The sequence below is a fragment of the Fundulus heteroclitus genome, chromosome 6, assembly GCF_011125445.2.
Source record: "Fundulus heteroclitus isolate FHET01 chromosome 6, MU-UCD_Fhet_4.1, whole genome shotgun sequence".
NCBI lineage: Eukaryota > Metazoa > Chordata > Actinopteri > Cyprinodontiformes > Fundulidae > Fundulus > Fundulus heteroclitus.
In genome coordinates, this window is record NC_046366.1 from 24,663,160 (window position 1) to 24,675,623 (window position 12,464).

Below are 12,464 nucleotides of genomic sequence, written 5' to 3' on the forward strand. Positions count from 1 at the left end.
CATTCGTTCGCTTTAAAATGTCGCAGAATTTAGGTTAACGGCGTACGAGCCTGGAACCGCTGAGCAACGCAAGAGTTTGGTTTGACAAGTAAAAGACGCACATGGAATGAAAGAAAACACAAAGAGAAACTAGAAAAAGAGTTTCAGAAAGGCATTGTATTGAGAAAAATAAAAAAATAAGACTGAATATATATATATAAACTCTATGACCTAGGACAGCACATCGTTATGCGTACTGTAGCATCTAACAAGTACCAGAGAAACGTGGGTTTTTTTTTTTGGTCCTGCGTTTTAAAGGAAAATCAGCCCGGCAACAACAAACATCCAGGCGCTTTGTGTTCCTCCTCCTCCTCTTCCTCCTCCTCCTCCTCCTCCTCCTGCTCCCACGGCGCCTTCATTCACAGCGTTAACTCACTATTAGTGTTTCATTTCCTTCATTCTGGGAGAACCGGCCCCAACCTCTGGATTTTCCACAACCTCTGGCTTGTCTGGCTCTACTGCACGGGCTGCATGTGTAACACCTTTATGATAATCTAAAATAAAAAAAAAATGAGAAAATATATAGATTTTTTATAATTTTTTGTATTTTTTTTTTTTAAAGAATAGTGTTATGATTACTGTTGTAGACAGAACTAAGACAGCGTCGCTGCCTCAGCGTGGCGTGAAGCTAAAAAAAGGCCCCCCGTCTATAACGCTCATCCTCGATAGTAGTTATTTATATACACACATAAAATAAAATCTGCTTCCAAAATGCCCCGTCGGCTGAAAGGATCGGATGCTCGGTCCGTCGGCAAACCCTGGAAGAACTTTGCGGCCACAAAAGAAGAGAAACGGGGCCCGGATGAGAGCGCTGATCGGAGCAGATTTAGTGATATAAAAAAATAACGTGGGTTTAAGGGCAAGTGGCTGTAAATGGCAGAGTGTGTGACTGGTTTTGGCAAAAAAAAAGAAAGAAAAAGAACAACAAGCGTTCGATTTGTGCGGCTCTTGAACAGAAAGTTCGACGTCGCCGGGTTTGTCTCGTAGCCATGCAGCAGGGAGACGCCGCGTAAACACGCCTGCGTGGCTGCGAGCGGGCGGCGTCCGCGGGGAGACGGGCGTCGCCTCTCTCTCTCTCTCTCTCTCTCACACGCACTCCTCCGCAGACATCAGCAGGGGGTTGATGTACTCGAAGCCCTCGAACTCGGACTGGTCGATCTTCCTGACGACGTCCCTGAAACGAGACGGAGGTGACAGGTGAGGCGGGTTCAGACGGCGGGCGGGGGGGGGAAAGGTGAGGCAAAGGGAAGAAGGTGGGTTACTCGTCGTCGGGCGTCAGCTGGATGGGCTCGTTGGTGAACTGGGCGTCGAAGTTGTCCAGGCCGAATTCCCCTGAGATGTTGGGTTTGAACGGCGGGACCACCTGCTTCTGCTCCAGCTGGAAGGACAGGAAGGGAGACAGACGAGTGAACGTCCAGAGCTGATCCCGCATTCACCGCATGGTTTGGCTTCTTCTTCGGTCCCATCGGGTTTCTGCCCGGTTCGCAGGAACATGCTCTGCTCTTCTAAGAGCATCGACGCCCCGGGACATTTTATCTTAGCACAGCCACAGAATTCACAGCATTTCGTCTTATATTTTAATCGACCAACAGCAGCTAGAGAATAACCGTGGGGGTAGGGTATCCTGCGATAGAAATCTCAAAAGTATGACATCTGTCCTCAGTACATCCACAGTAAAAACTTTGTAGCTACAGCTTTAAGGCTAGTAGAGCGTGTCCACCATTACTCTTTGTTAAAATTAGCTCAACCTCAGGAACCTCTGTGGGCCTACATGACATGTAAGACCTTCAAAGTAGGGCTGGGCGATAAATCGATTTAATCGATTAATTCAAATTTACAATTCTTTAAGATTTAATTTTTTGGAAAATCTGGATTTTATTTTGCCAACACACTCATTGGGTTTCCATGAAGAGAACAGCGTGTGATGCTGAATATATGTTTAGGCAAATGTATTGTCAAAATATTGTTAAGTAGAAACTTTTTTTTACCATAATACGAGGTACTTCGTTTACTTATTTATTTATTTTTTAACTTAGTTTGAAGTTGACAAGTGCAGTGAAGCCTGTTCTTAGCTCAATGTGTAATACCACTAGCAGCAAATGTTTTGTTATATTTTAATCGTTTATAATGGCACGGCTGCCATCTTGTTTTACAAGCATGTTTCACAGCTTGTTTTTAGTTGCACTTTGAATTCAGGTCAACTCCCTGACGAAATACTTGACATAAAAAGCAAGGTTTTAAAATAACTTCTTTAATTTCTTTTTATGAAACAAAAAGAGGAAAAAAAAAATCCATTAATCGGATTTGGTATGATAAAATCGTAGATTTATTTTTTAATCCATATCACCCAGCCCTACTTCAAAGCTTGGGATACCAACTAATAACCTAAATCAGTATTCAACTTCTTCACATCTAGGGCTGGGCGTTAAAGCTTAAAAATTAAACCTTCAATTCAGATTAATAAATTTTTTTCCCCTCCTCTTTGTTTCGCAAAAATAAAAGAAATGACTTTAAAAACGTGATTTTATGTCCAGCATTTCGTCTGGGAGTTGACCTAAATTCAAAGGGCAGCTACATACAAGCTGTGAAACCTGCTTGGAAAACAAGATGGCGGCCCTGCCATCGTCAAGCGATGTAAATATAACTAAATGTTTGCTGCTAGTGGTTTTACACAATGAGGAAAGAACCAGCTTCACTTGTGTAACTTCAAACCAACTTAAAAAATAAGTAAATTAATGCGTCTCTATTATGGTAAAAAAGTTTCCTCTTTGCAATATTTTGACAGTATATTTTCCTAAATATGTTTTCAGCATTGCTGCTGTTCTCTTCATGGAAGCCCAACGAGTGCATCGGCCAAATAAAATCCAGATTTAAAAAAGATTGTTAAAAAAAATTGTAAATTTGAATTAATCGATTAAATCAATTTATCACCCAGCCGTTCTTTAATACCTTGCCTGCTTACTAAGGTTCCTCTGAGGTTCCCACAGAAGAGCTGGACTGAGTTACTAACTTACTAATTAGACACTGAAGTTTGTGGTTTCTATGGGAACACAATGTGGAAAAAGTTAAAGCGGTATGAATAGTTTTTGTCTGGCACTTTCTTGTCTACATTGATCACCGGTAACCCAATAAGCCTGTCATGTCAGCGACAGATTGGCGCGCCCCCTGCAGGCAGACAGGGTAACTGCAGGGTAGGGCTGTGGGTTGGAGTCGGTCGGTCAAAGCCGGGTGGAGGAGGGAGTGAAAGCTGATCTGTCCAGACGCTCTGACCAGCTGCTGGGTCTCTGCTCCAGACCAAACAGGGCAGACGAAAAAGAGGTCATGGTGATCCCTGCTGAGCTGCTCTGTCTGGCTGTCCTTCCTGAACACACGTGGCTCTGCCTTTGGATCCAAAACGTGCCTGATCCTGCTCAGCTTTTCAACATTTTACCACACAACACTATTATATACAGGGGTTAGAGTCATTATTAGGTTTAGACTCTCCCCAAATCATCTTTTTTTTTTTAAATCATGTATAAACATTTACTGTATTTAACTGAAGACGATTTATTACACTTTTTAATACGTTACCATCAAAAATGAATTCCTACTTTAGATGATAACATATTCATTTGAAGTTGTGAACAGAAACAACTGAGTTTGAACCCTGCTGAGACGGCGTCTCGTTTCACAGCGGCTGGTGTCACAAAACGGAAATCTCACTCTTAGACGACATCTTGTTCATCGATGAAACTGAGAACAGGAAGCTTTAAAAATATCTGCGTATTTCAGGCTGCAGGTTCAATTTCACCCCTGTTCTTACGGGCGATTCTGAACGAGCTCCCTGGTGAGCAAGTTGTTGGTTCCTGATTCAAAAAGAGATTTGGTTCGTTTTTTTTTTTTGTTTTTTTGTTTTTTTTAGAATCAAGAGAAACAAAACGTGTATGGAAATTAGCCAAAGTTGGGTTTTAGTATCAGTGGCCGAGATAAGAAACCACATCTTCAGAGTGAAACTGAGCAGCCCACTAAAACTCCGGTTTTCACAGACACTCTTTTTTCACTTCCTCTGAAGTCGAACGTGATTCACTGGTGATCCAGAGCTCCACATTTTAGCTCTATATGGCTCTCCTCCTCTGATACGGCGTCCATCTTTGGCTGCAGCCTCTCTGAGCCCATGTGTGACTCATCCTGTCTGCTGTTGTCAGTCTCTGCCCGACATGTTCGTTTCTGTCTGGCTGCTCTAAACAGGGACACCAGTCCACAGCTGATGTCCCCCTGGCTTCCACACAGCAGCTTAACCTGCAGAGCGCCACAGGAAGAGCGTGACCCCGAAAGCACTTAGGTCTGACCCCCCCTGCAATAAAGCTGCATCTCAAACTACCACCGCAGAGAAGAGTTTAAGACATTCATTTAATTCAAAATGTGAAACTGATTGCAAAGATGTATGACAGACTGGTATGTTTCACGTGTGAATGTCTTAATTTGAATGACTGTGGCCCAAAAAGACCCAAAATTCAGCTTATAAAAATATGTAACTATCAAATAAACCCAATAAATATCATTATTAACACAAAGTATTACGTTATGTTGAAGTTAATTGAGGGTAAGACACAAACCTTTAATAATTGATAAATCTGGCTGATCACAGGGTGCTGTATGCAACGCGCTAATGGAAAGTTGGATGGAAGGAAAAACTTACAGCCTTCTCGTTCACTTTTTCCTTCCACTAAACTTTCCATTAATATGCTTTTGTACCACATTATGGAGAATGGCCTTTATGGGCTTATTCAATGGTTCTGTAGGCCATAACAGGACATTTTACACGACAAGTCATTTTCATTGGTTTTATTCCACTTTCTAAATTTTCTTAGAAACTAAAACTTTTTGTAAAAGCTGTAAGCGAGAATCATTAGAATGAAAAGAAATGTATGCTTGAAATACACCACTGCGTCTAATAAATTCATATGAGATCTGCTTTTATAATCTTAAACACTGAAATAAAACCAAAAAGACTTGCGACGCATCAGGATTCCAAAGTCTGAGGCAACAGAAGGCAGAGAGACAAAGAAACAGTGAGAGTACAAAAATCCCCCGAATCACTCACAAGTTCCCAGTCGACGTTTCTGAAGAACGGATGGCTGTTGATGTCTGCGAAGCCCGTCTGAGGGTGGCAGCCCAGACGGTCCTTGGGGTCCTGTGGGAGTGAGGGTGAGAGGAGGGTGAGAGACGGTGGGAGAGTGAGACATCATGTCCAGCCAGAATGAGGAGAATGTGACGACTGAGGACCAGATGAAGGCCAAAAAAAATTATATATATAAGCCTTCCAATAAATCTGAAGCCACGTTTTAAAATGTCACATAAACGGAGATTACATGTGTCTGTTTATTATTAAAGACAGTTTTCTCACATTGTGCTTATTGGCCTATTTCCGTGATGTCACTGTCATTTACTCTGCGAGGTGTTTGGGGGGAGGGGGAGGGGGGGGGGACTATTTTAGCTTGGACAGAGCACACCTAGTAAAGAACAACCAACGTGTTAAACTTCGTTTTAAATCAGCAGATAAATTTAGCCATGGCCCTCGGTTTGACCCCTCAGGATGACAGCCGCCGATCCCACACAGCGAGAGCCGCATCGTCGTGCCTGTCACCTGCAGGATCCGCAGAGTTTAAGGAACATATTGGTAACCAGTGAATTAACTTCCTCATTCACCGACCGAGCTGGGCGCTAGATGTAAAAATCAACCGGCCAGGCATATTTTTTATTGGCCAACATATTCATTCTGACCGACTCCACATAATCCCGCTACGTAATTAGCCTGAGCTAAGATGGTGAAGGTTCTCAGTCATCCAGGTCATGGTCATTCAAAAAAAAAAGTTAAAAAAAACGAAGCAACTGGACTTGTTTTCCGTAGTTGAAGACATTTTCGCTTCCTCTCTAGGAAGCTTTCTCAATTCAAAAAGTCTGGAGTAATGTGGAGTAACAAGCTTTATACTACTGTCTAAAACAAAGGCCTTGTAATGGCTTAGATAACATGCAAATTCAACCTAAACAGGTCCACCCCTTAGTAATGGGCGGTCGTTAAAGCCATTAAAGTAATTTCGGTTCAATCTCTTGCATTAATGTCTTTAACGATCGCCCATTACTAAGGGGTGGACCTGTTTAGGTAGAATTTGCATGTTATCTAACCCATTACAAGGCCTTTGTTGGGCAGTAGTATAAAGCTTGATGCTCCACATTACTCCAGACTTTTTGAATTGAGAAAGCTTCCTGGAGAGGAAGCGAAACGTCTTCAACTATGGAAAACAAGTCCAGTTGCTTTGTTTTTTTTTACCTTTTTTTGGAATAGCCTGAGCTAAACGCTAGTTGTTAGTGAACGGACATGACGTAGTTGTTGTCGTTCTCGCGTCACATGTGCGAGTGTTTGTGTGCGTTGACAGCAGAGGAAGATAAAGAAGCATCCACCCAAATGATGACTGAAAAACACGATTTATTTGCTACAAACAGTTACTCGCCATGTAGCAGCTAACCCTCTGAAATTTACTCGACAAACGGAAGATTTACTCGCATTTGGCGTCGGGTGAGTGTTAATTTCACACCCTGTTGGTACTATTGGTAACAAGTATGACCAACACTGACGTCAGCCAAACAAAAAGCAACAGCAGAACAACCACAAAAGTGTCCCAGCTCTTTCACACCGGCTCCGTTTCCAAGCGGCTAAGCTGCACGACCTCGTAAGTACGAGGCGTCTCCATTTTAAAAGGATAACTCGGGGATTTTTAAAGTGACGTATAAATAATCCCTCAAGGCAAACGTGATGACAGTTTAAAACTTTAGAAACAATGTTGTCTTAAATTGCTTTGATGCAACAGAGACTGGAGGTCTAAATCCTTTCACGGACCGTTAGCTTCAGCATCTGGGACCGACTATTCAGGACTAAATGAAGACGCTAACAGAGTTATCAATGGTAGGTGATTTAAAAAAAAGGAAAACGCATCTTAAAAATACTCAATTATTCCTTTTAATTTTGTGGTGGAGGTTTTGCGCACTACTATGATGTTTGGTGGCAGTCGCTGGAAGGAAGTCCCAGGTATACTAATCTCAGAGGACGGGGACATTTACCCACTGAGCTGTATTATACACTGGAGCGCTAATCGCCCGCTGTTTGAACGAGTCGCTTTGAAGAAACCAGCCGCCATATTGGTACTCCCTATTTCCCCCCAGTAACTAGGGAATATGTGTGCTACAGCATCGAATAACGAGGATTTTTTCACGTTCAGAGGGAGCTTAAAACTTTTAAAATGTCAAATGTCATATACTTTTATGTTATGTTCTAAAACTATCAAGTACTGAGAAAGTCGTGTGCTGAAATATTTTGCATTTTATTCATTTAAATATATATATATAAAATGTATAAATATATAAATAACAATATACAAAAACATATATTTACATACATATACACATACACATACTTATATTTATATATTTAATATGAATAACATGTAAAATATTTTAGCACCTAATTTCCTAGTAGTTGATAGTGTTAGTACATCCACTGACTGTAGAATTACCTGTGAAACGTTTTCACTCAGCCAGAAAACTGCTTGTTATTGCAAGCAAATCCTATGGGATTCTGTGAGAGTAGGGAGTAGCAAGATGGCGGCCAGTGACTTCAGTTTTTCGGCAAAATTAGCACTCCAGTGTATTATATAGCTCAGTGCATTTACCCAGAGGCAGGCCTGGTGCTGAAAAGCTTTAGGCGACCCTTTCATGCAGACCCACCACCTACGAGAGGAACGTGGAGGCTGGGAGCCAAGTATGCTGGGTGGCAGCTGAGGGAAGGAGCCTCTGTGCTCTTCCTGCCGGCATCTTAATCTGGTTTTTGGGACCTGCTGATGCGGATCTAATGCGGATGCCTCTTCTGGAAGGTTTCCTGGCGATAAGACCCCCAGAAACACCTAGAACTTGCTGTAAGCGATCAGAATTTGCTCTCTAACCTCTGAACACACGCTGGGATCTCCCACAATCAGATGGGAGCCTTGCTGGGGAAAGAGAGGTCACAGAGTCTCTTCTGAAACATGATCTGGGACGTTCTGAGTAGCAGACCGAGAAGAATCTCCAACGTTATCCCATTAAAATTTAAACCAAGAAAAATCCAACTTACCCTTTCAGAGTTCCGTCCTATATTTAAAAATCGGCAACTGCTAGTTCCTGGCATCAAGGTATACAAAGCATCGCAGGTACAGTTTCTATCACACTGTTTCGGCGCTGCCCCTCCCCCACCTGTTGCCACACACAGACTGTCAGGTGTGACTAGAAGGCTGCTACACGTTTCCCTAACGTACAAGAAGGACAAATTCAGTTGTCTGGGAATAATTCCTACCGTGGCAGTCATGCTGTGGAAAACGCAGCAACCACCACATTTTTTAGGTAATTCTGATTTAAAACCATAGTTGGGTTTAGCTGTGAGATGCTCATCCGTTAATTTAAAGCCTGATACAGGTAATTGTGATGAAACTTCACATTTTTAACAAAGAAAAATATAAAAAATATAATTTTCTCTATATCGTAATCGATACGGTAAACCAAAAAATAAGTTTTCCTCAGATTTTATGCATTTTTTTTATATAGGGTGTGGAAAATATATTAATTTGAATGCTGTAAAATTGTATGTTCAGAAAAACACTGACTTTGTTGAAGTAGAGGTCTCAGAATGAATGAATGCATCAAATTGACACATTTTGTAGTTATAGGGTTACATAGTTTACTGCAAGTCGGCTACCAGAGCAAACAGCCAAAATAATTATTCATATAAAAATACAAAAATCTACATTGTAAAATGAATCACATATCAACACACGTCATTTTTTATACAAGATTTTGTTACAGATTGTTGACCTGTCTCTGTAATCACATAATCTCATACAATTTCTTTACGTATTAAGAAAAAAATAAATAAAAGAAGCATCCAAAGCTTAAAGAGAATGAATTATAAAGAAGGTAATATGCGCCTGACTCCAGGAAAACTGAACCGTTTCAATATTCTCACCCAGAGAAACAGCATCTCTGTGTTTGTCTGATTGTTCCGCCTTTTGCTGCAACCAAACACTCCCACCTCAAGTTAAATAATGTTAAGTGAAGCCAACACTGACGGATTTTACAGCTACAAATCACCATTGATCCTAACAGAGCAAAAAGGCATTTTACACTTTTTTTTTAAATCACTTTTTTCCACATTCATTTCTTTGCCTCCTTTTCCTTTGGGGTCTTTCTGGTGAAAGCAAGAAGGCTGATGATTAAAAAGTGTTAGTTCCTCACATCCTATAAGACAGCTGAAACTTCTAGATAAACCAACCCTAGATGATCTTCAACCATTTTTTTTACTAACCAACAGGCATTAGTTCAAGTTCTGCTGTGTAAAATTAACGCTTTTCAAACATTATATTTCAATCTGCGCCGGTGCTGAAACGATTCCTGGAATGAGTCGAGTTCCTCGATTTCTAAACGTCTTCAAGGCAAACTATCCGCCTCAAGGCTTCGTTACAGTCAGTTTAACTATCTGGTGCACTGTGCTCCTGTCAGCAGGTTATTCGTGTCACATTTTTAGCTGCAGATGCATCCATGCCTGCAAATGTTCAAGGTTATACAAAGACATGCTATCTTAATGCATTTCAAGTAATATGTTGATTTTTTTTTTTTTTTAAGGATTTGAGCTGTTTACTTGCATTTTCCTTTTCATTTATTTCTTTGTCTAACGAGTTTAAGTAGTGAAGCTAAATGTCTTCAGAATATTCCAATTTACGTAACCCTATAACTCCAAATGTGTAATTTTTGATATAAATATTTCTAAGACCTCTACCTCTTCAACAAAGTCAACATTTTTCTGAACATATAAATGAATATATTTTATATACAGCTTATTTAAAAATTCGGAAAACATGAGAAAAATGTGTTTTTTGGTCTAACATAACAATTTCAATACAGAGAAAAATTGAAAACCTGTCTTTTTTGTCTTTTTTTTTAAGCAACCAAAAAGATTTTCTTTAAAAATGTGAAGTTCCCTCAAAAACACCTGTCAGGCTTTAAAGGGTTACCTGATTAATTGTCAGAATATTGGATACGATACTAAAATACTCTTTAGCTGCGCGTTAAGCGTGTGGGCTGGTTGGACAGAGAAAACACAGACAGGCAGGGAGAGATGGAACCTGACCAACAGGGACATAATAATGTCACTCCCAGCAGGAACAGACTGGGTTTGAGGCTGATTTAATCCCTCCATACCTTGTTGAGGAACCCTTTGAGAACGCTGGCAGCTTTGACCGACAACGAGCGCGGGATTCGGATCTGTTTTTCCAATATAACTGCAACAGAAAAAGGAGGTGGAGAAGAAAGAGAAAAGACGTTGAGACTGACACACTTTCCTCACGCCGACATGACAGGTCGACATGCTGCTGCAGCTTGGACTCCCGACGCTGCTCTGCACAGCCGCTCTGAGAGCCATGTTGTGATAACATGCCTTGAATTATGCATCGGGCTGCAGCTCCAACATCTCCCTGGCTATTCTAAGAGCACAAACACATTCTGGGAGCATATTTAATGATGGAATAAAAAGGGAAAACACATACTTTCATACATTTCCTAGCAACAGATGGCTTGTGCCTGGCACCAACAGAAGCCGTTACAAAGGTGTCAATAAAAAGGTGTTGGATGCTTCCCTCACAGCAGGTTGTTTTTTTTTTCTTTCTCTCTCCCTACAACGATTAAAATCTTAGCTGAGGTTGTGTCTGTGAGTTGTACCTTGAAAGAGGTAGTCTTCTGTGTTTTGGTCTGGGTTGTCGGCGCTGCCGACGATGTCGAACGGCGACCGGCCCGCCATCATCTCGAACATCAGCACGCCGAGCGCCCACCAGTCCACGCTGAAGCCTGAAACACACGTCGCCCATTAGAGATTCACCATAGCGCGGAAACACGTCACTTCTGTCCATTTACAGGGTTTTTGAGGCCGTTAAAAGTTTATTTAGACGCACTTTGGTCCTGAATGGCATTTTAAAATGCTTCATAAAAAAACAGGGACTGGAGATGTAGAACTAAAAAGAACAAAGTTATTTACCTTACTGACTAACTAATGCTTAAATAAGTTTAACATATCTTAATCTACTTGTCCTGGTGTTTGTTGGCTCTGCCATGCATGCTAATAGACCCAAATCCCTAAAAAAAGATGCATTTGAAAAGGTCCTTGGTGAAATAAGTTAACATTGACGTTATTGTAAGAATTTGCAACATGGATAATATTTTGATCTCTATCTCCTACTAAAAGATGGCCAGAAAAGACTTAAAGGGGTTATCTAAATTACCCTCCTTTATTTTATTATATAAAAAAAGGATAGATCTGGACCAAATGGACTGAGTATGTAAAACCAACTAGATCAGACTTCACTTGATTGTTCTTGTGAAATATTTGTCCTGCCCCCTTATGTCTATGTGGTTATCATTACTTGAGGTGGTGCAATCCCCATTATTGTTTGATTCTGTTCATTTTTGTTATCGTTTACAACTAAGTTAGTGAAATTCTGTAAAAAAAATACCAGAAAGGCAACATGGATAAAATCACTTGGTCTTTATGTTAATATCCTCAGATACGATCTTAAATGGGTAAAACCATAATTACTGAATGTGATGGAAATCTGTCTTTCTAAATAAAAATAAAAATATATAAAAAGAAAAAATAATAATAAAAAAAAGGATAAATCTTCTGCTTCGCTTAAGTATTAAACGTTTCCCCTTAAACCAGATGGCCGTATGTTTTAATCTTTCCCTGGACTCGGACCAGTTCCCCCGGTCCCCACAGCATGATGCTGCCACCACCGTGTTCCCGTATGGGAATACTTCTGCAAGGCCCCGCAGCTCCTAAAGGGACCGAGGGGTGAAATGGGCGCAAGAAGAGCTTTTTACTTTTACGGGTTTGTGAAACGAGCTTCCCCTTTTTTAATAAAACGTGGCCGTTTGGGTAACTGTGAGCCGTTGTGCAGGGATTTCAAACAGGGTGTCGAAACTAAAATGCCGCTCAGTCAAAACTGCTGCATTTTCCTTTGAAGCTTCTTCAAAGTCAGCCACCGAGGCTCAGTGAGGATGAAACGCCTGGTCGTTACCAAGTAGAGCGTTCAGGTAAACAACAACAAGAGACAGACCAGTGGAAACCCTAAAAGATATAATTAGGTTTTACTTTGAATAATGGTTTCTGTGACTATGAAGACCTGCGCCTTATAAAAAAAAAAAAACAGACAAGCAAAGTCTTTTATAAGACAAGGATCTGTCGCTATGATACCACTTTGGTTACCAGGGAGCGTCTCCTACTTTTTTTTGTTATTGTTTCGTGCGTTGATAATTTTAGCTACGGATTTCAGCGAAGTGACATTTAAGTTTGCAGCTGAAACTACATGAAACCT

At 40.9% G+C, this 12,464-nt stretch overlaps 1 protein-coding gene across 1 annotated transcript in view; it reads right to left on the bottom strand.

The window, feature by feature from the left end:
• Positions 1–269: 269 nt before the first annotated feature.
• The window catches only part of prkci (protein kinase C, iota), a 47,007-nt gene continuing 34,812 nt past the window's right edge, over positions 270–12,464 (bottom strand). Inside the window, exons 14-18 of the mRNA XM_012869514.3 lie at positions 10,816–10,941; positions 10,300–10,379; positions 5,123–5,212; positions 1,302–1,417; positions 270–1,213 (exon numbers count right to left, since the gene is read on the bottom strand). Of these exons, the coding sequence (XP_012724968.2) occupies positions 1,126–1,213; positions 1,302–1,417; positions 5,123–5,212; positions 10,300–10,379; positions 10,816–10,941 (500 nt within the window). The 3' untranslated portion in view covers positions 270–1,125. The remainder of the gene's footprint in view (positions 1,214–1,301; positions 1,418–5,122; positions 5,213–10,299; positions 10,380–10,815; positions 10,942–12,464) is intronic.